We start from the raw sequence: 24,563 nt of genomic DNA on the forward strand, positions 1-24,563 counted from the left end.
AAAACAAAACAAAACCAAATCCAAACCCAAGTTCCGAAGCAAATTTGTTTCCTTCAATCAGTGAAAAGTCCCATGAAGTAAAGTGCTGGGTAATTCTGTCCTATTGCAAAAAATGTGGAGGAAAACTTAGCTGAAAAGGTGAAAGGGAAGGACATATCCTTGATATTTTTCTAGCAGGAAAAGGTAGATTTTCTGGTTCTGAGCAGGAATCCTTTAAATATAGGAGTCCATGAGAAAAAGAGAACATACTTATGCTCAAATAGCTGTACTGTACACCTGAATAACTTTTCTCTCTACCCATACAAGTAATAAGTTCATATTCACTTGCTACCAACAGTTTCCCCACCAGACCTGTCCTCAAAATCTCCTCATGAAACTTCCAAGAAAAAGTGAGAACTATCTGAGGGACCTCTTTTATATCCTTCCAGCTTGACTTCAGGCACACTAGTCCCTGGATCTAAGACCACAGTGTTTTCTCCAAGGTTGGAAGATGGATATAGATAGATATTTGTAAGAAAGAGAACATGTCAGAATATGAATGGGAATTAAAACCACAGAAGGGAGAGGACCCACCTGATAAATGACGTACTCACCCATGTGAGCAAAACTAGTGAAATCTGGCCCTAACTATCAATGCCTCCTCACTCTGCATTAAGTACAGTGGGCATTCTCCCTTTTACCAGATTATATTAAATTCTTTCTGACAGTCAGCTCAAAACAATGCAACAAGGAACTCATCTAAAATTCCAAAACAAGTTTTCTGTAACTCAAATGTGATATAAATAAGAACTCTAGGAACATTTCCCATTTCAAAGCTCCTAAAGTTCTTTTGGAACTCTCCAGAAAGGAATAAAATTCAGCCAAATCTTAAACACAAATAGATGATGGAATCTTAATATTAGTCTGACTCTTCATAGTCTTTTGATAAAAAAACACACAAAATAAGCACAGAAAATAAATAAAGTCACCACCAAGTAATTACCAATTAACATCAATTACTTACAATCATTATTAAAGTGAACCACTTGAGGCTTCTTAGGAAAATCTCAATTTCATCAGTGCCCAGGATCTCTGCATTTTGGAGAAACGATGTAGCCAACACGTGTTTCTAATTATGTTTGCAGTTACTGCAAAACAACTAAAATGTATTCTAAGCTCAAATTGAATAATAACACTTTCCCCTTCTTCATGCTAAGTTGTAGGTTTTGTAACTGCAACAAGACATTATGACTGCACTTAATGTTATTTTAACAGATAGAATGTCTAACATTTTATATTCATTGGCTATTTCAAACATCTGAAAGGTCTTGTCAAACAACACTTTTACCTCCTAATAGTCGACTAGAGAAAAATATCAAGGGATTAATATATTTTACAGTTTGTATACACTCAGGATTTCAGTATGGTATTAGCCCCTTGGCATATGGCTCTTCTGGCCAGTCTGCTATGACAGCTTTGGAATTTTCTTTCTGTGCTGTTTATTTGAAGAGCTTTTCTTACCTCTTTCATATAATATTTAAAAGTTTTAAGCATTCAGAGAAGAGATAGGGTAACTGCTCCTCTTTGAAAAGAGAGCTCTGCATCCTCTGTCAAAATCCTCATGAAGCCACATAGTTTGGACACTTAGCACAGAGCTCAGGTGTTCCTTATTCCAGGGAGAAGGCAACGCTGCCTTCTCAGGGGTTGTTTCAACATCGTAGCGGGGCACCAGGTACAAGCACACTGAACCCATGCTGTGGCTCCTGCATTTCTATCCATATTGCTGGATACCAGTCTCCACAGAATCATAGTGCTAGGGATATCTCCTGGTGTTCGGCTTGCCTGTGCCTCGTATCTCCAAATTATCTAGGCAAAATCTTGGACCCATGATAATGGAATAAGGGAACTGGAGATTCCTCCTTAAGCTCAGCCCATGGCTCAGAACAAGTTCATAACTATAACTTCTCACTAATTCTGAAGATCATGTCCTGGTTGCTTCAAGATGGAGCATCCAAAAATGAAGGAAAAACAATGAAAAGGTTGTGCTTCTAACCTCTCTGTCAATCTTAAAAAAAGCCAAAACACAATACAAGAAAACTGCTCAAAAAATTACCAGTCCTGATGCCAGGGAATTTAACAGGACTTCTGTGGCAATTTCAATACATAGGACAATTTTTACCATCTTCACAATTTTCTTAGAGGGCTTAAGGCATGCACTTCATTTTCCAGAATGCTATATTTACACAATTGTTATTACAACAAAATGTAAAGCAAAATATAAACTCCATGTCATACAAGAGAGGAATAAAGTCAGAAAAATTAAGGCAGAAAGGAACCTCTAGATGCCATTTAGTCCAGCCTCCTGCTCAAAGCAGGGATAGCTTCAAACTTAGACCAGGTCAGGTGAGGGGCCTGTCCTGTCAAATTTTGAAAAAGCAGTGACTGAATAAGGATACAGTGCCTGACTATTTATTGCACCTGTTATAAGATAGTCCCTGTATTCTGCTGATGTACTATCAGCTCTCTCTAATTTTTACCCAAAAGAAGATACTGACTTGTCCTGAAGTATATTGAATCTAAACATTGACTACCTTACTTTGTCTCACTTGCGTATTTTTCCCAAACTGTGCAGTTGGAGACTGAAATACATTGCCTTTAGACTTTAGGAAGTATAAGGAAGGCAAAAAACCCCAAAAAAACCCACATTCAAAACCAGAATAGAGACTAATATTTAAGCTTTTAATTATTTTTAATAATAGAATTTAACTAATTAAATTATTTCAGACTGCTTTGCAGCATTTTTAAGTAGTAAGAAACATTCTCAGTGAGGCTCTTAGTTGCTTTTGACTACAGCAAGACCCAAAGATGACTACCTAGCTCAGCCCAAACACCAGGCTTTTAGATCATCTAAACTCTGATTTTAATGTAAAGTGTTACATCACAATTTATATATGTCCAGAAAAAATACAATCTTTACACTTTTTATTCAGTCACCATGCATTTTTCAATATGTCTCAAATATTCATACAGAGTTATGGAAGACTAACACAAAATTATCTATAATTTCTCTACTCAACAATATTTCAGGCTTCAGCACATATTTCAAAGTACTTTAAACCAAGAAGATAAAAATCACTAATTTAAGACTGTAAACATTTAGTTACACAATAAATTATAGCTATTGGTATGCAATTCTGCATTCCATTTTGGAGATTGGGAAACATCGAAAGTGCACACAGAAATAGCTATATTGCAGATATTTAGGGAATGATACATCTTGCTCAAGTCATTATTCTAGAGAAAGGTTATGATGGTAGAAAGCAAAGAAAAATGCAGTGAGGTTTTTAAATTGATACTGTAATTAGAGTTTAAAAATAAGGTGTAATCCCTCTCACCTGGTACTACATACATTTATTACAGGAAGTAGACTTTAGAATAAGTAGCTTTTCAAGTAGAAAAATATTTGTCACTGAGTTTCCTAAACATTTAATTTAGGTGATAAACAACAATACTTGAAGCTATGAGGTTATTGGTTGCACAAACGCAGTCAGGTGGGGGTAAAGGCATACACAAAAATCATAAATACACTTACAGTAGATACACTGTACTGCCTTACACTGAACTTCTACAATTTTACTTTTTTAATTACAGAGGGATGAACCAGGCATCCTTCAATGAAAAATAAACTGCTGAAGAGCCTTCTAAAACTAACAAATAATGACTAGGAAAAACGATAGCCTAAATTCTTTCCCAAGGCATGGTTCATAACAGTTGTTTTGTCCCCCAGTTCATGGGAAAAAGCAATCCCTACATGGAAAATATAAACATCAGCTACAATCAAGGTGGTGCAGTGGGTGAGAAAATACTGGTGACCAACTGAGTCTTGCATGGCTCAGTAAAGAAGGGCATAGGAGATGGGTAAGACAGGCATTTCGGGAAAGGACATGGCTTTCCTGCTGTCACCTGTTTGGCTACGAAGCCCGAAACCAGGATACTAAATAACCAGCACAGTCTTGGAGCAGGTTTGCAGGAATCAGAAAGGAATTTTTCTGTAAAGACACAGGAAGGAGAGGCTTTTGTATTTGGTATATCATCACTCTGAAAGTGCATTTGGGTTTATTCTCTTCCTATATTGAACCAACTACAGCATCTTCTATGGCTACAGATAAAGGAAATAGTCAGCAGTAAACTGTAGATTTAGAGCAGGCAGATCAGATGTCATGAGAGAAAAAGAATTAATAAGAACATAGTTTTGTGGATCTCCTTCTTTACAAATAGGGTCCTCAACAGAAGCAGTGATTTTCTTTGACCGCATGATTTTTTTAACATGTATTATATTCACAGTTGCTGATATAAATATATCTACTATTTACATGCTCTATGTCAGTGCTGCCTTTTTTCCTGCTGCCAGAATTTATAGATAAAGCAATGAACAATTTAAGCAGGTAGGAAGGCATGCAGCCTCTAGTTCTATGTAATCTGTATCTGAATAAGAATATTAACAATTAATATCAAATGGAATAGGACTGCCTTTCCTTTCGTCTTCTGATGTGTTCTCATAGACACATAAGGAAGCTGAATAGGTAGTCCCACAATCCAGCAGACAACAAAAGGACTGTTTGCATGAAGAATGGCTACTGAGTTAAAGAAGAAAACAATTCAGTTAATCAGAAAGAATTCTAAATCAGAATTTGTTTCTAGTATGGAATTTTGGTATATTTGCCACATTTTCGAAAAACCTGAAAATTAATCTAATTGCTTGTCATCCTCTTTCTCAGCCAAAATGTATCACAGAACCACTGAAGTCTACCAAAAACATCAGAAATATTCCTGCAGCAGTTGAATCTTAACACATTCCACCTCTGCCACCAAAATGCATCATTATGAATGAGCCCCAAAGTACTTCAGGTTTGTTCATACCAATCACGTGAACTGCTTAGACAAACCTGGATATTTTGCAGCAATTCTTCTGCAGGAGATGTTGACTCCCAGAACAAAGCCAGAAATCAAACAGATGCCAGGCTGTTGTGTTTTAAATTGCCATAGTCACTAGCTAAATTAACATCTGCCTACAGTCATAACTTTGTTGTTTTCTATTTGACCTACATTCCATTATCTGCCAGAAAAAGAAAAAAAACCTTACTCTAAAAATTCATGGGAAACGGTTCACGCTGGTTTTGATAAACTTTGGATAAACAATCCTCAGACAAGTCTGATAAAACAAAATATATTGCTTCTTTAACCTTGTAATCACCGCATAGCTCTGTGAACAGAATTAAAATCTTCAGTAGAATTTAAGAGTATCTTGAGCTGTCAGTTATTTTCTTTACCTTTAGGAAGATGTCTATATGATAAAGATATCTCTTCAGTCCACAGTCCTAAAAAGTAGACTAGAAGAGATTAAAAGCTACAAGAAAGTGAGCTTTAAGTAAAAAGCAAAGACCTTAGCAGAAAAGTCTCAGTTACAGCCATCAGCTGTTATTAAGTTAGATCCTTTCACAGTTGAAAAAGATTGGCTTTTGGGTTTTGTGACTGCTTAACTAATTTCAAGTTTTAAGTACTGTAGGAACGCAGCGTGCCAAGAATATTTCTCTGCCTGTTTTTAAGGGTTCTTACCCCCCTGAACAACACTGTTTTAACCACCAACCTTGGAAAAAATTACCAACGATCAGACAAGAACTAGAAAATACAGTGGTGTGAATTAGGTGATAGACTACTATGTAAGATTGTCACAGGGTGAAAAATTTAGAGGTTTTGGGCTTCTCTTTGTACTGAATAGATAAGAGTAAAAAATATCAAAATGGAGGATTGTTGTTGTTCTCTAAACCTTCTTCTCCTTCTTCTACTACTCCATGTTCTTAAAAGTAGTTTGGAATGATTGGATTGAGAATTCTGCAGTTCCTACCCGTGTTACTGAATAATTGGTAGGAAAGTGAAAATAAGATATGTTTTTAGTAACTAGTGGTTAAATTATCTTTAAAAGGCTGTGTGAATCTTGATAGAGAGCCTCCACTCCTGCTTCCTGTGCTCTATGCTGTACCTGGGTCATGCTAGTGGCTCTGTTCCTCTGATAAGACTTAATAAACAACTATCCAGGAGCATTGAAACTCAAGGAAAAGTCTCGGTTTATCTTTGAAACTCCTTGCAAGGACTTGTAGAAAATTCTCTCTCATCAGGAGGGATTTGATTTATGGCAGGGTTCAGTGTCATTGTATTATGCAGAACACTCTAGATCTAGAGAAGTCCTATCTGGGAAGAAACTTTGTTTATCAACAAACTGCAGGTCTCAGTTTAAATCTGGTCCAATATTTCTGCCATTAGTTAAACTGCATCAGCATCTCACAGCTTAAGACTACTCAGTGTCCTTTCTAAGGGCAAAGAATGCTGAAAATCTCAGATTTGACAGTTTGCTTCATTTATTCCCAGAAGGGTAAGAGACATGAAACGTGAAAAAGGCCATGTCATACTATTTTGGGTTCCTGAAGAAAGAAGAGAGGTGTGACAAGTTGTTGGGAATGGACATTCCCTGACAGAACAGGAAGAAAGACCAGTACTCAATTACAAGAGTGCACAGGTAGGGGAAGCATACAGACTGGTGGAGAAATGTATCTTTTGGACTCCAAGCAGACTGGTGACAGCTTAGCAGCAGATCATCAGACCAGTAATGAAATCAGGAGGATAATAGAGCAACTCAATATTACAGATGTCTCATCCAAGGGAGGAAGCAAATATCCCAAAAGGAAGATATATATAGGACTAAGGAATGGATGTCTCAAGACATGATGTTTGTTTTCAAACAGAGATGTTTGAAAAGTTCAGATACCTCACCTCACTATCTGAACTTCCTTTTTTTTACATTCAGCATTAGCAGAAATTTCTGCCCTTCTAGATGTTACAATATTCTAAAGATAGTTTAGGTTTTCAATGCAGCACAGCAATCACAAATTACAACAATATTTGTTATCCATTCAAATACTTCAAGGCAAATCATAGAATGTCATCTATCAAGGATAATTATTATTCATTTTACAGATACAGAACAGTTTGTCCAGTTCAAAGTCAAAAAGCAGATAGCAGAGTTAATTGTAAACTGAACAAACAACAGTGTGGGGGGATTGTGGCTTCCCAAATAACAAGGATTTAAGAATTCTATTCTATTTCTAAACCCTCTCAAAAGAGGCTGGTATGGCTTTCCTCCATTTGACAGTAGCAGCCACACACAAGAAGAAGGCTCTGAAAATACCTGATTTTAGACTAATACAATGAAAAATTAGCATCCTGTTAATCAAATAAAAAAATTTAAAATTTTACTTGCAAATTAAAATCATACACTTTATCTTTTACAAACATTTCAGTTTTTATGCATTTTTAACAAAACCAGAGTGATGTCAGTATCTTACACCTGAATGGTGAGGGGTTCCTTTCACCTCACTGCTGGGGAGCTATCATGATCTGAAAGGGGGAGACACAGTTTTACCACATAACTAAAAGCACCACAGCTTTAAAGATGTTCCTTTAGAAAATGGGGAAGGTAAAAAAAAACCCATTCAAAACCCATCTCCCAAGAAAGTGCCCAAACTTTTGTGCTATGCAGGAATCTGAAGGAATTCTTGCAGCGGGTTAGACAAGTAAGTTTTTTTACCAAGCGTCCTCCCCGTACTATCAATATAAGCATGTGGTGTGTATAATGTTAGTAACATTAGAGAGAACATAAACTTGTGGATTATATGTGTGACTAATGTCTGCTTAATGTTTAATCTGTGTTATGAGTAATTTCAAATAGGGTTTAAGGAAATAAATGGTTCAGATTGGACTAATTTAACAAGAACTGGTGTAAATACCATTTACTCATGCAAATTATTTGACTCTTGACTGACCTGTGAATGCATAAAGACATATCCTCGTAGCCTTTTTCTGAGGCACAGGAAAAATGACACAGATCATGAAAACTGCACAGGCACACATGGCAAAGGTGTCTGTGGAATGAGAATGAGGGAGTACATGGCAATTGTCACCTCTAGAAGTATTTCATTTGGTACGATCAGCAGTAAAATACACAACTAACTCTGAAAGTTGATATAAGGCACAATAAAAAGAAGAGCAATACCTCAAACTGATGAGAGCTCTTTCCCTAGGCCTCTGCCTCACTTTAGATTTAGAATTTGGGACATTAACCAGAAGATCAGGATTTTCTTTGGTATCCCATACAATTAGTCAACAGGTAGGATCTCATACATCAAAGGGGAAACCTTCACTTAAAAAGGCTCAATAAGAAATACCCCATATCAGATAATAGTGAATTTTAACTGTGATGTGCCATACAAATTATGAATATTCAAGATAACTATTTTAAGGTGGACTAGGCGAAATAGTAAGAAGAAAGTGCTTTTCATCCTCCTGAATTTGTGACTCTGTACTGAAAAATGTTTGTAACCAAAACTCCATGTGTGTTTCAACATGTTTTCAGTTTTAAGTAATTTATATGAATATATGCATTAAATTTGAAAAAGTTTTACGGAGAAGGGGACTGACTGTCAGTAAAGCTATTGTTGTGATAAACTTCAAACTGAGAAAAGGGCTGGTTTTCATTTTCTCCACCTGCTGTGCTAAAATCATGGTCTGCTTTAGAAAATAAGTTTTAGACCATTCAAGTGTTAAGAAATAGATGTTAGAAGACTGTTATAATAAAGAGCTAGGTGATTTTTTTCCAAAAAAAGAAAATCCATGTACAACAAGGAATGAAATTAAACTGCATAACATGCATTTCATCATCTTGCTTACAGAAACTAGCTCTGAGTCAGGAATACTCACTGAAATGTGGTACTCTTGCAAGCACTACCTAACTTTGCTCTGCTATTAATCACTCGTGATGCAAGCACTCCCACCCATTTCTGAGAACAGTGTAGGCTGTCTGATAAGTCACAGGCTTCAAGCTGCCCTTATAAAGTTGTTCCACTTCTGCATACTTCCTCATACTGCTAGTTTCTCGGTGAAGATGAAGCTCCTCATTTACATAGTCCTGCTGAAGTTAACTCTCCTTGCTTTAACAAATGTCTTTGCAGTTGTTTTAGAAGAGGAAGAGAATGCTAAAGAAGCAAAAGTTACTGAGACTTGTCCTATAAAGCTCAAAACTAATCGGAAATGTGATGAAGGAGAGGATTGCCCTTATCAGATAAATCTGCCTCCGATGACCATCCAGATACCCAAAGAATTCAAACTGCTTGAGAAGACTCTCAAAGAAGTACAGACCCTTAAAGAATCAGTAAACAAGCTAAAGAAATGCTGCCAAGATTGCAAGCTGCAAGCAGATGACAACCAAGAAAGAGAAAGAAGTAATGAATTCCTGCTACCTAACACTGCAGAAAACACCGAAAGCCAAGATAACAGAGTAAAGGAACTGCAGAGCAAAGTTAACAGAATGGCAACCAGCTTAAAAAATGCAAAGAGCCAGATTCAGACACTGCAGGGTCGTTTAGAGAAGCTGAGCCTCATAAATATGAACAATGTGGAACATTATGTTGACAGCAAAGTTGCAAATTTGACATTTGCTGTGAACAACCTGGATAACAAATGTTCTTCTAAGTGTCCAGCAATGCAAGCAAAACCTGGTATGTAATCTGTTAATTCTTATTGCTTGTATAAACTTTTTGTGCATTTTACTAGTATTAGGTAAACAATTAAAACATATATTTTACCCAAATAGCTGTATTATTACCTTCACAAGTATCTGCTCTTGTAGTGTTTATTTATACTCCTGTAAAACATTTCAGCAGCCACTAGAGGGTTACTGAGAGCTGCAGGTGTTCAGTCCCTCCTAGAATTGGACTTCATTAGAGGGATTCAAAACATTAAGTTTTAAAGGACAATTTTTTTGCAATTTAATAAGTAAACATGAAACATTATTTTACACCATAATACCCTTCATTAGAGACATTAAACATCAGTGACGTAAACATATTTTCTCCTTGGATGAAAAGGGGTAAATTTTCTCTAGGTGTGCCTTAGAAAACAGCATTTTTATTTTTTCCCACTGCAAAACTGCAGATACTCTGAAAAGGGGTGCAAGACATCATCAATCATTAAGTGAACCTAGAAAAATGCTTCGTTTTTAACAGATGGATAATAAAATAATTTTCCTACAATCCCAGCAAACATCTGAAAGGCTCAGCTAAAAAAAGCTTACTAACAGCACTTCTTGACTGGGTAACACATGTACCAGCATTTTAACACTAAACCCTTTGCATTTATTTAATATAAGAGCAGTATAAAACAGAAAACAGGTGTTATCACTGACAAACAATTTTTCTTTTACCATTTAATTCTCCTAATTAAAATAAAGGAATAGAACTAATACTCTCTTTCTAATGTTTACTGTTATTAAGGCAAGATCGAGGGGTTTTCTAAAATTCATAATGTTTTTATCTTACATATAAGAATCCTTGAAAACAAGAAATGTTCCTTAGATTGTCAATGTATTCTATCACATCAAACATAGGAAGATTAAGCCTTCAAGAGACAAAACAGAGAAAGATCAGGCTGCATTACAATCTTTAAGTCTCTAGCTTAGCATCCAAGATTAAAATAAAACTGTTCTTCTGTCTACACATATCAAAAACAGAAGGATCTGCAAGTGTACAGTGTATGTACAACTGAAGTTCTTGAAAGTGTGAAAAGAGCAAATAAGTAATAATAAAGGTAGTGCTTTTACTATATCAGCAATCAGCTAAATCAGATAAAAATCACTACAGATCAATTATGTTCATTCAGATACAAAACGTTCACAAAAAGAATGAGTAATTTTTTGTTATATTAATAATGGGCAGTGAATCACATTCAAGTACTGTACTTCATAACAGACTAAATTAATTTTAGATATTCCTTACACTTATTGAAACAATGAGTAGCATTCATAGCACATGATCATGTAGATATTCCTTTTCTTTTACAGCAACATGCCAAAAGCACTTGTAGCAGCAATATATCCATTATGAAAGCCAGCAAGGAAAACAGCTACAACTTTTTCCTATCCAGGAGCTATTCCTGCACCCACTGAAAGTAATAGTAAAACTTTATTTAAATAGGAGTTGAATTAGATTATAGAAGCATTTTATCGTCAATGTATATTCTTTGACAATATCTGCTCTGAAATTTAATCCACCAAAGATCTTACACAAAGTTCAGTGAAATAAATGAGAATGTATTGTGAATTTAGACTTGGCTTTAAAGCCTTTGACTCATATACTTTGTGGTTGCATAAATGTCCAGTTTTCTGGCAAACAAGAAGTCCTGAATCTTATTCCCTGCTGTAGCCTGCGATCAATCCTCACTTTCAAGAAGTAGTTAATTTAAATTTTCTAGGAAAAATTACAATTTTTCCTAGACACCTACAAATGAACATGCCCATACATTCAAATCTGCAATGGGAATGAACATTATGGTTTTGACTCTTAACACAGAACTTCTGAGAGCTCTCCATATCACTTAAGAATGGATTTTCCCTCTGAAGAAAAAAATGGGGGGTATTTTTCTTCTGAGTAAAACACATCACCCATTGGTGGAAAAAAGGTACCGTTAGAAGTAGATGCTAACATTCGTATTTTCTCTAAAGCCAGAGATGCCACATACACAGGAAAGCACCATCACTTTTCTACCTTCATCTTTCTAGGAATCACACAACAGATGTGACAATTTTATTACTTTTTTCCTGCCTCCTAAAGTACAGTCCACATTAACACAAAAAGCATTCCTAATGATGTTACGTTCTCTATCAAATAACATTAGCTTAACAATAGCCAGGTTAACATCATTCCCACACAGACAAAGTTCTTCCTCTAACATATTACCAGATGGAGCTATAAATTATAGACAGGGTGTGAAGCTAAACATTTAAATACAAAAAGCAGCAAGTGTGCAAACACAAAGCATTAGAAATATGGACTGAAGAAATCAGTCTGTATTTGTAATATGGAAAATTCTAATATGGAAAAGATTATTTCAGAAATCAGAATTTACATGAGATAATGAAAGGATAGAGTAGAGAAAATGAGAAAATGGAAAGCAAACAATCAAAATGCCCTTATATTAGGCATTTTGATGAAAAAACGTAGTTTAGATGGGGTTTTTTGGACAGCTATCTGATGCAGAGATCCTACGTGGCATCTGTTATAAAGTAAATCTGATGGAAAACGTGTTTGCCTTGGAACTGAAATTGCTGCAACACTATTTCCAAAGTAAAAGTCTCTCCAATGCAAGTTCTGTATGCCACATCAGTGTGGGTAAATTTTTTCTATATTTTTAAATTGAAATTATGTTTATTCTAACACTACCTGTTCTTTCACCAGTTATACAAATAATGCAGAGAGACTGTGCTGACCATTACACAGCAGGGAGAAGGAGTAATGGAATCTACAGGATTAGCCCTGACCCCAGAAACGAGAGCTTTGAAGTTTACTGTGACATGCAAACACAAGGAGGCGGCTGGACAGTGTTGCAACGACGTCAGGATGGCAGCACTAACTTCAACAGAACCTGGAATGACTACAAACATGGCTTTGGAAACCTCAGCAGGGAGTTTTGGCTAGGCAATGACAAAATTCATCTCCTGACAAGGAGCCAGGAAATGCAACTGAGAATTGATCTTGAAGATTTCAATGGAATCAGAGAGTATGCAAAATATGACCACTTTTACGTGGCCAACGAGTACCTCAAGTACCGTCTAAGTGTCCACGGCTACAGCGGCACTGCAGGAGATGCCCTCCACTACAGCAGGCACTACAACCACGACCAAAAGTTCTTTACGACCCCAGACAAGGACAATGACAGGTATCCCTCGGGGAACTGTGGGGCGTACTACAGCTCTGGCTGGTGGTTTGATGCCTGCTTGTCAGCCAATCTCAATGGCAAGTACTACCACAAGAAATACAAAGGTGTTCGCAATGGCATTTTCTGGGGTACATGGCATGGTATTTCTGATGATATTCCCACTGGATATAGGCAACCCTTTAAATCAGTAAAGATCATGATCAGACCCAAAAGTTTTGTGCAGTAATTCTACACATTTGTCTTAACTAATTTGCGTTGGATTGCACTCAAAATCATACCTACTCAGTATTATACTCAGAAATCAAGTATTCAGTAATGTTTGGCAAAACATTGTTCTAGACAAAACAACATACTTCCACATAATTTTTTAGAGACCATTTGACCCATATAATGTATTAAAACCAGCATTAAAGTACACGAATAGTTATCACTAAGACTTAACACCAGTCAAGTCTCAGTTTCGTTATGTAAATATTTTAAACATTGCTTTTGGTGCCTCTACTGACTGTGATATACCACATTTCATGATCTAAAACATTTATATGGTCTTCCACAAATTGTGTCTGAATGACTCCTACATTTTAACCTGGAAATAATTCAGAGGTGTAACTAATATAAATTTGTCAACACTTCAAAAAAAAACAACTAGTCTCTCTAAAACAGCCTTTTTCTATCATCTATCCTTCACAACTTCCAAGTTATACCATAGCAATATCAATATAACTTAGGAAAATTAATAAAAATCATTCTTTTTAAAGAACTAGAAAACAGAGGGCCACATGGTTTGCCCAAAGACACCAAACAAGGCCTTGAAGAAAACAGAAAATGAAGATGATTCCTCAAATTTCTTCCCTTTATCAAAGATTTTTCAAACAAGTTGGTGGAAGAATTGAATAAAAGCAGAGGAACTAATTATAAAATCATAGAATCATTTAGTTTGGAAAAGACCTTTAAGATCACTGAGTACAAGTTTTAACACGGAACTGCCAAGTCCACACTAAGCCATGTCCTGAAGTGTCACATCTACACATGGAGAGAGCATGTAATGAACAACATTCTTGCTCTTTTTGGTTCCTCCATTCAAGCTCAAGGTCCTATTTGTCATTTGTAGGAGAAAGGAGCCATTATGTAGATTATTGCACATTTATAGAGGCAGGTAGACAGGTAGGAGGAAGACATCAATAAGAATCCATATTCTTTGCTTTAATGCCTCTAAATACATACAAAGAGTTTCCAGTGCCATTTTGCTTTCTCCTGAATCCTTTAGGTAAGTCAAATGTTACAAGATGCTCTTGTAGAGAGTCAAGCTCTCATTTAAATATTTCTCAATCTAGGTATCATTGGACCCTAAAATTAAAAAAAATATTACAAATGTTTTGTGACATAAGAAAAGACTGTTCTCCCCATTTTTAGACTACATGTTTCGTAGTCACAGAAACATAAAAATCTACTGTCAATTCAAAGCAAAAGAAGAGAATATATGATGAAAGATTTTTTTCTAAATATAACAAATAAAAAAAATCTAATTTTCAAATAGTTCAGGAAGCTCAAATTAGAGATACTGTTATTAACTCTGACTTTGTAGATAGTGAGCACAAGTTTGACTGCAGATATCTATGCCATGTCTCTATAGACAGTGACCAACACTGAGTGGAGACACAATTTATCTTAGCAAGAGGCTATTCTACTGTCTTGCTTATACCAATCCTGAGATGCAGAAAAACTACACTAAGACTCTATTTCTTTATCAAGTAAAGTGTGGTCATTGCTGGCATAGCCTTTTTGATTAAAAGAGACATAAAAAAAGAATATAAGTATACATCTGACCTAATACTTTATAAATATGATCTCTACTGGTTTTTTAAGATTATAAAAAACTATTAGAGTTATAAGTTATGCAAACAAAAAACACTGGCAATTGCTAAATTGTAAAATACTAATATATATTTTAAAGAAGTAAATACTTTGAAGGATAATTCAAGTGTAATTTGGTTTATTATATTTCAATTTTAAAGAGCAATGAAAACTTTTAATTGCAAGATGTATCATCTTTCCTTGAGAGTATGTTTTGAAGCAATAGAATATTTATTTTGGGATAAAAAATAGTTGTCTAAACAAAACAAAAAAAGCAACTTATCAAGTATTGGTTAGAAGAGCAAATATCTAATTGCATATGATTATAATTAATCATTTTGCATGAAATGCACAATTTGCTCCTATTCATTATATGATAACTAGCTAAGTATGATTTACAGTATCTACAAGCTTCTACTTGAAAATGTCTTTTTACTGCTAAGTTGTTAGAAAAGAAACCGTCCTCTTAAAATCTTGCTTAAAGGAAACTTGGTAAAACACAGGAATTTTAACAGAATAGGAAAATCACCTACAGAAGCTTTGTCTCATGTCTTTAAAAACAGAAAGTGAAAAAAAAAAGAAAAAGGAAGTGTAATGCTGTTACAGAAATCTGATTATTACCTGTCTGGAACTGTTGTAGCTGAATCTCTGTCAATGTGTACTAGTTTTACAAAGTGTAACTTCATCTACTTGTTGCAAACATTATTTTTGTTTTTTCTTGGTGTAATAAAATTATGTCACACTGTTAAAGCTGTACTACTGTAATAGATGTATATGAGGACTATAAAAAAATTCTCATAAATAATTTTATTGAAGCAGTAAGAAAACACCAATAACCAACACAGATGACTATGTGACATATGTATTGACAGTTCCTTAGAGATCTGTTTTGTGACCCTTTAATTGCCAGATAATACCAAGGGCTGAAATCTCAGACATTTTTTTGAAACTATTCATATTTTGGAAGAGAAAAAAGTAATTGCCCAATCAAGAGTCTACACAACCTTTATCTTTAACATGAAAGAGGAGAAGCAAACTGATGTTTTGACCTTTCAGATGACATAGAAGAGTCATCAAAGCAAATGAATACAAATACCACCCCAAATTAAATTATACAATTTTTTTATACAGAGAAAAAGCCCTTGATTTCTGCCTAAGGCGTAATAATTCAAAACATGTCTTTCAATCTATGGAAAACATCTATGTAACACTAATTATCATATGAAAACACTTGTGGTTTTAATCTTGCTAATATTTAAATTGTGAATTTTAGTGGAAAAAATTACTAACAGTGGGTTTCCTAGCAAAATTCCTATGGCTTGTTTCCAAAATATAAAGACACAAGCCCATCTGTTCAATGTGATCAGCCAAGCAGACTGTCATGTCTTGGCTTTCTATGCATTGCTTAAACAAAACCAAACTAAAACCAGAAAAAAACCCCAAACAAACCAGAGAAGAAAGGAAAAGAAGGTTTGAAAGCACTGGTGCTTTTTCCTTCCCTTTTTAATGCAAATACCTGTTTCCTTAATGGTGTTTATTGGGAAAGACTGCAGTCAAACTTAAAGTGAGTTGAGAACAACAGGTAGCTTGATAAATTGGTGAGAAAACCCCTTACTTTTACATGTTTATTTGAAAAATAACTTAAGATGGTTGCCAATCCCTACCCAGACCCCTGTTGACAAATTAAACCAAAATCAAACAAAAGTGCCAAGTTTACTTAGCGTCTATGATTTACATGTCATGGAAAAACCAAAGCAGGAAGTATGCGACTTTGAATTTCATAGAGAAAAAAAAAAAAAAAAAAAAAAAAAAAAAAAAAAAAAAAAGAGAGAGAGAAAATAATTAAATAATGGCCTACAAAGAAAGAAGATTTAAATACATTCAATATAGTTTTAGATTTTTTGTGTGTGTGTTTGTTTTCTTTCAGGAAAGAAAGAGAAAATAGTACATATAGGCCTGAAGACATTGACATAAGTTTTAAAGAAAAATGGCTAGGTCCTGCTAAATGCAAACATTCCACATACTAAATCGATCTCTTTCATTCACTGCTTTAATTAAACTTTTATGGAGCTATAGCTCTTCTGCCAGAAGTTAATTTGGCTGTCACCCTCAATGGTAACCAGAAACAGAAAACAATGTTTTAAGATGGTATGTTAAATCTAACCCTCACACAAGTCATGAGAACATGGAAATTATGAAAGCAATATTATTTTTTAAGTCCTCATTCATCAGTTTTTTCCGATCTCAGTAAAAGAGTAATCCATTTGGAAAATAATAATGGGAAAAATAACCAAAATTAACTGATTATGTTCATATAATCAAGATGAACTGTAAGTTTAATTAAGATTGCATTTCAGCGGGAATAATATGCCCTCATTTAAAATTACACAGTACAAAACAATAGTAGGCTTTACACACTTTTAAGCAATTACATGGAGTGAATAATTTTTATGGAGAAGCAGGATCCACTTTGAGAAACAGAAATTCTCATGCCTTTCTTCAGACAGAGTACAAAAGCCTCTCCGCTTCCCTCCAAAGTTTAACCTCCATATGCTAAATCGAAATACAAGGATTCTTTCTCATGCAGATCTCTAAGGCTCTGTTTATTCAGGAGTGTTTGGACCCAGGAGCTTTGAATACCAGGAATCCCCTTTTTAACATTTAAAGTAACCTCGTGTGTAACAGATGATTCTCCACCTCTAACGTTTTTATTGAATGTAAGATTGGTTAACATTTCTCTGGCTTCCTCATCACATGGCTGGTAGACCCAATTTTAGTACAGATTTGCCTTGTCTCAAATACATATTTTAGGTGAGAAAACAGGAAGAGGGAGATAGCTTTGGAAAACAATACAGCAATATACTTGTCTTGTCAAGTCTCATGAGTTTCAGAAAGGGCTCAGAAAAGGCCAAAATGCAAGATGTTACAGTTAAAGGTTATTCCTTTCACTAGTCTCACAGCCTTAGAGAGCTCTAGCTCCTCTGTATGGTATGAAATCTGCACACTTGACTTTATAACAGCGCAGAAAAACAAGACATCATAAATACTTTCAAACAGCCTTTTCAGAATGAACAGAAATACCACCTGCTTTGTGATAGTTCAAACACACCCAACCACTTCCTGGCCTTGTTTCCTCACAATGTCACCTGCTAGTGGTAAAAAGAACCTCTCCATAGAACGAGCATGTTACACCAGCTCTGTTCCCATTCCTGCTGTTTGAAGGCACCTGTACATTTGCCCAACTCCTCTACAGCTTTTTTAAGAACAATCAACTTTCCTTTGGCAACAACCACTTGCTTTAACATTCACAATACAAACTATTTCCTACTTGCTGAAAGCTGGTGCAAAAAACCATACTCTAGCTTATGAACACATTTTCATTCCTAGCTGACTTTCCAAGTGACCACACTAACACAATCAAAAAAGATTTATTTAATTAGCGGTCAGATTCCTGTGCGTGGAGGTGGAGACAGTATCTTAGCTGTCTGTGTCAACATATTTATATGCTTTTTTGTTGGGCCAGGAGCCTTTGAAGCTTGTAGTGTGGAGTGTGCCAGGATCAGCTTAAAACTGTTGTTCGCATTCAACATTCAAAGCTGTGTCAAGATTTTTATATCTTTGATAGAGGACACACATATTTGGTGAGTACTAAAACAAATTATGCACTGTTATAGTCACCATGCAAAAATACAGTGATGATCATACTTTGTAATAGCAGAAAGCACATTACAGTATGTGTATGGAGACAGAAATGAAAATGGTGATTAAAAAAAAAAAAAAAATCCTAATCTACCAAGGAAGTTTTTCTAGGAAACTTTTCATTTAAGGATAAATAAAAAAAATTTTAAAGGAAAGTTGTTTAGAAACACCATGTAACCTAAGTTAGGAGAGAATTAAAAACCAGTTTGTTAGCAAAAGAAATTGGAAACAACTGTAATTTCTAGAATGGTGTTTAGATGTCATTACAACACTGAAGAACTATATGAAATATTGATTCCTAGTATTTATATTTGAAAGCTGTAGCCAACCTTTATGTGACTTCCTCTTCTTTCCTGCAGCACAGATGAGAAAAAAGAGAAAAATGGGAAGTACCTTTCTCTCCTTAAACAACATTCAAACACTGAACATATACACTGTTCTATGACTTTAAAGCTCTTCCAGATAGCAGATAGACATGAATCAGGATCAGATAATCAGAAACAAATTTTGCTTGAGAAGTCTTTGTTGATTTTTGGTAAACATGGAGATTTTTCTCTGTGTTTCCACTAGAATCAAGATTTTGGTTAGCATTTTTATTAGCAGTTCAACCACTTTTGGCAGCCAGGAGTATAAATTCACTAATCTCAGAAAGACTCTGAGTTTCAAAATAGTAATGAAAAATATTCATGAAAGGTTCTTTCTGCTTCCTGATGGCAATAGGACACCTGGACTTCAGTGATGAAGAATTGTGGCATGATAGTGACAATTTCCATCAAAAAAAGCAGCACAAATGAAAGATTTGGTGCTGGTATCACATAGGGGGCACTGACCATTTTACAGGATACAGAATGTAACAATTTGCAATAGACCAGTCAGGAAAGTCTTGCAAAGGAGTTTATTCTTTTGCAGGTTTAGATTTAGCAAATAAATGGATGATGTTTGTTAGCAGAAAGGGATTATTGTGGTACTTTCCAAACAAGGTATCCGCTCACTGGATCTGGTAAATAGTAAAGCACTTTTCATTCACAAGTACACTGCTCTGCAGACTTAATAGCTGCCTCAGAGCATCCACTGCAAAGACATACAAGATAAATGTTGCAGAATCATTTTTCTGGTATGGTTTTAAAAATGGATGTATACATTTGACTGAACTAGCTTTCTAGCCTAAGAACATGTCAACAAAAGGAAGAGAAAGAAAAAGCACAAGACATTGTCTTAAGTAAAAAGACCTCAAACTGGGAGAAGATACTCACCATTTGATTTCTCTTCAGGGTTTTTTTGTTTGATTCACTATCAGACTGGGAAGATGCATAGAGTAGGGGTCTTTTTTTACATCTGGGATTGGGATTTGGGCAACAAAACAAAAATTAAGCAACAGAAGAGGATTTGAAAACTGTAATAGATTACAAACTAAATATCAACAACACCATTATGACAAATGATGCTTTATTTATTTATGTTCCCATTAAAACTGGATCAGGTGGAGGAAAGTAAAACACAGCTTGAGTGGCCAGTGGGGAAAAAATGTTGCTGTGCAATCTGGTAAAGAGCAAAAATTATGGGAACAAAAATGAATAGAAGGGGCAGGAGGCAATTCATAAATTGGTCTTTTTCAATTTTCATTCTGCATAATCTTGTCATTTTGAGCATTTAATCCAGTTTCATGTCATGTTTTGTTGCTTTTTCTATTCAAATGACAATTTCAGTTTGTTCTCTGCTGCTTTTGCAGTAATAGTATTGTTGTAGCAAGAATGATGTAAGGATAAAGGGAGAGGTTAAGTGTATTATATTACCATCTGCTGCAAAAAAAATTATAAATTTGCAGCAAAGGGTGAATACAAATTTAGATAATTTTGTTGAAGCTAACTACTACAAAATATCCATTTAATAAAATTATGGCTCTTTAAATTTAGACAACGTACACGTATGACAAAATTCAATACATTTTTTGCTGCCTTTTAAGAATAAGATTACATATACATGGCCTGTAATATACTAAAATCAAAATAAAACCAGCATGATTTATTGCATCTTAATGTAGCATTTATTCAAGTAATATATTTATTTCATCTCACAGGTACTAGACTATGTAGTTTTCCACGAAAGTCATTAACATAATGCAGATTGATTTATTTCCAACACTAGAAGAAAACAGGGTATGAGGAAAGATTCACAAGTCAAGAAATTAAATTAGAAGTGTTAGAGCAAAGATCTTTATTTCAAGGACACAACAACAAAGGCTAAAAGAAGTGGAAAGTTCATTTTGTGAATGTATGGCAGTACTCAACAGAGCAGGACAATGTCAACTTGGTAATAAATAAAAACACTTGGTGAAAAGAAGTCATGACGTAGTGGGTGGCTTTTGTTCAAACTCTGTCAAGTTTTTAGTATTTCTACCTAACCCACAAAGCTAAATAATGTTACTATGTTTTATTAAAAATAAAGGAGAGAGAGTTTGCATGTTTGACTTCTTGCCCTTTGTATGTTTGAGTACCTGCTGCTTGCTTACATGAGAAAAATGAGACTGGCTTGACTGGAAGAGGGCATATATCTGTTTTTAAAGAAATCCTATAATAACAAAAAGATGTCCCTTCTGATAAGTACATGCTGTGCAGGCATAAATGACCGGTCAGTGAAACTGAGATAATATGATACAATTCTGCTTCTGCGGAAAAATCCTGAAAGCGATTCCAAGAAGTTGAAGTCAGCATCAATGCAACAACCTCTATGGTGACTGAAGTAATATATTTATCCCTGAATTATGTATAAAGTTCAACAAAAGAAAACAAATACGTCAGTGGAAGAGAAGAAACGTAAGTAAGTGATGAAAAGCCAAACTCACCCATAAAGTAAAAGTGCAAACTGTTAAAAATTATGGTAAAATAAACGAGCCATAGTGCCCTTCTAGAAAATGACAAAATGACAGGAAGACCTCATTTATGAAATATTATGCAAATTGCTTACTTTGGTTTTCCACAGCATGTTTTCTCCTGAGTTGGGAACAGCTCTAAATACTAAGGTTACCCTGTATTTGCCATTAATGGTTTACAGTGTCATCAGTATTAAACAATTTAGCCTTAAATTTGATATGCAGAATAACTACTTTGGAAAGACTTTTTTTTGAGAAAAAAAATCAGGCAAATGATCTAATAATTTTCTAGAATAAATCTAGAAAAATAAGTTTTCACCATGGTTAAAAATAAGGAAAACAAAGTTGAAATGCAGAATACATTTTAGAAGGGGTGTGGGGGCACTTTCGCCGCTGCCTTGGACTGAGAAGAAAGGGGGTTTGTGCTGCAACAATACTGGAAGCTGCGGGCTCCCCATACACTGGCATTGGACTGAAAGCAGCAGCTTCATGCTATGTTCAGTATGATCTAATAGCAGGAGAGGAAAGGGCCAGTCCTATTTTCCCCTTCACTCCAAATTCTTGCCCTGTCCTTTTTCCTGACTTTAGGTTGTAGGCAGAGAGTAAGAGCTGGGCTAGCAAACTGATCTGACAGATCCAAGATCGAAACAGGCCAAGGTAAAGCAACTTTAGGTAAGAACTTTGAGAAAAACATGAAATATGAACAAATCCTGGTAAGGATACAAGAGAGATGTACATTTTTATTATAAAAAGGGCAGAAATTGGCTGGTCTCCATTTAAAATGTGGGAAGTGAATTACTCACTACAAAGGAAACTTAAACTGGGATATAGGGAAAACTTTTTATAAAACTCTGGCAATGACGACATTCTGGAAAAGCATACCCAAAGAGCTATCTCCATTAGCTAAAGATTTGAAGAACAAATTAAATAAATATCTGTAGAGAATCCACTTCAGTGCAAACTTTGGATTGGATTATCTCTTAATGGCTCTTCTGGCTTACATTTTTAAGGATTCCATTTGATCTGTATTTGATAGCTTAAATTTTAAAATGTTTCTAGTAATCTGAAAGATTTAACACAAAAAAATCTGCAAAAGAAACTGAGTTCCCAAAGGTTCCTTCTATCACCATCATCTGTTAATAGTGCCTCAGGAGCCACTTACCTGCAATTTTTCCTACAGCCATGTAGCCTTTTTAAAAATCATGATGCAACTACCTCTACAGATAAAATACTACAAGACCAAACCCAAGACCTCTCTATTCTCATTCCCCTTAAGGTCATGATCACTGAAAAAAATAACATGGTTATGTATCAAGCACAGCATTCCCAGCAAGAACATGATACTGCTTCACAAAATTTTCTTATCACTTAGAAAAAAATCAAAGAAATAGGGAAGATATAGATAGTCTATGGTAACGACCTCCAATTATTAACAACAAAAGATACACTTCAGAACAACTACTTTGCACTGCTACAGACAGAGAAAGCTGGGGCACATAGTACCTCATCTAAAAACTGAAATGCAGGACTTGCTGTTACGTCAGTGGGTGCCTCATCCTGGCTATGAGCTATTGAAGTCGGTGCACGGGTAGGTGACTCATTCTCAGTTGCCAATTCTGTGTCAGTGGGACTTCCTTCACCAGCCTGACTCATTGTTTAAAGCTCTAGAAAGTAACAAAAATACCAATACAGTTCATTAGATCCAGGATATATATGATTGTGAAAGATAAATGTGGAGTGTAAAAACCACTCCATCAAGATGTCAGACCCACATTCAAATCACAGAAGTCACCATATGAGCAAACTATGTAAGTCTACAGTTACAACTTCATGAAAGACTTCATGCAAGGGGCTGCACTATCACTCTACCATCCTTTTGAGTATTTTTAAAATATCCTAAAGAAAGCTCTTATTCCAGTTAGGTAACACAGTCTTTTAATAAATGCACAGAGAGATAATATAAAGAAAGCTGGAACAAGTAGGGGTATTGGAAAAGATAATTTTGCTACACTTATATTTGAGAAAATCTCCTATTCATGGCTGTTATTTAGGAATAGAAATCTCTAAGATACTTGCATTAGAAAAAGTTAGACTAAGGACATTTAGTAATTACTTCTCATCAAGATGAGACTTAATGCCATAAAGTTTCTATAATTTCATGTAACTTTGTGTTTACTACCTTGGTCCAGCACTTGAGAATTTTGTTCCCAAGTTCATCAGAACTCCCAGAGGTGTATGAAAATGCCAATGTGGATGAGGGAAATGGGAGGTGGAATACAAGGGGGAACAATGCTCCTGATACCATGGTAAGACAGCAGTGTCCATCAGGTTGGTCCTCATCATTGTATCAAATGTGAATTAACATCTGACAAATCCATCTTCTGGCATAATAGCATCTTAAGAGTTTTGCATATCCAAAGAGTTTTAAAATACCAACCTTTTGCATGAAGAAGCATGAAAGATGACAAAAACATTTCAGGAAAAAGATATAAGAGACATGGGATGATCAAACAGAGGCAATAAGCATATTATAGAGGTAAGAGAAGGAAAGAGGGACTTGTGAGGCACACAGAAACCTTGCCATGACATGGTGAGATAAGGGAAGGCATAGAGCATTTATAGAGCAAAGCACAGTGCAAAGCGGAGATGGAGCTCGGATGGAGGAATTCAAGAACTCCTTCACAAGTTCACTGAAGTTGTCTGTAGATGACAGGAATGGACAGATCAGTATCACAGCATTTTTGTGCAAAATTTTGGGAGAGAGATCATCAACTTCTGCAAATGTTCACCTGACACCAGAATTAGCTATTATGCAGAAGACATGTTCTGCTATGGAACCATATCATTATAAAACCCATATCAGCTGCCAAAGATGCAGAATCCTCTTCAAATTAGGCAGTCTTGACATCATTCAGCCTTTCACATAACATATGGGAGACCTTTCCCTTTTTTTAAAAGAGAACATCTTATTATAAATCAAGGACAACCAAAACTGAAACTGTAATAAAATTAAGAAGAAATTTTGAGAGTATTTCAAGAATATATACCAGATCTCTCCAATGAAACAGCCAGAGAAATTTGGCATTCCACAGCCAGAAAGCTGACAGTTAAGAAAAATATAATCTCTTTTTATAATTGTGGTAGAAAAATGGATACAAAAATGCTGCCTTGTTTGTATTCACCTTTTGAAAAGTCACTTGTCTATAAAGGTATTGAAAGTTAAACTGGCAAGTTTATTACTTTCTTCAGTGCTGCTTGGAATTCCTTCAGGAACATTTTGACTTTTAGAGAGATTTCAGTGTCTGTATTTGCTTATGGAAAGAAAAAGCAATTTCATGAT

The 24,563-nt window shown here is 35.3% G+C and overlaps 2 protein-coding genes across 3 annotated transcripts in view; one reads left to right on the forward strand and one right to left on the reverse strand.

The window, feature by feature from the left end:
* CCDC146 (coiled-coil domain containing 146) overlaps positions 1-24,563 on the reverse strand; it is a 69,651-nt gene that overhangs the window by 40,420 nt on the left and 4,668 nt on the right. For both annotated transcript variants that reach the window (XM_019283580.3, XM_010395659.4), the window contains exon 2: positions 22,727-22,887. In XM_019283580.3, coding sequence (XP_019139125.3) covers positions 22,727-22,876 — 150 coding nt within the window. In that variant the 5' untranslated portion in view covers positions 22,877-22,887. The remainder of the gene's footprint in view (positions 1-22,726; positions 22,888-24,563) is intronic.
* Positions 8,898-15,405, forward strand: FGL2 (fibrinogen like 2). The gene is made up of 2 exons (XM_010395660.4): positions 8,898-9,587; positions 12,321-15,405. The coding sequence occupies exons 1-2, from the start codon at positions 8,975-8,977 to the stop codon at positions 13,025-13,027; spliced, it is 1,320 nt and encodes a 439-aa protein (XP_010393962.3). The 5' UTR covers positions 8,898-8,974; the 3' UTR covers positions 13,028-15,405.

This window comes from Corvus cornix, chromosome 1A (genome assembly GCF_000738735.6).
Source record: "Corvus cornix cornix isolate S_Up_H32 chromosome 1A, ASM73873v5, whole genome shotgun sequence".
NCBI lineage: Eukaryota > Metazoa > Chordata > Aves > Passeriformes > Corvidae > Corvus > Corvus cornix.

Excerpts from the sequence above, each read along its gene's own strand:
- FGL2 (XM_010395660.4), top strand. The coding sequence starts at position 8,975 with ATGAAGCTCCTCATTTACATAGTCCTGCTGAAGTTAACTCTCCTTGCT. Across the intron at positions 9,588-12,320 it reads AGCAATGCAAGCAAAACCTG|TTATACAAATAATGCAGAGA; the intron begins GTATGTAATCTG and ends TTCTTTCACCAG.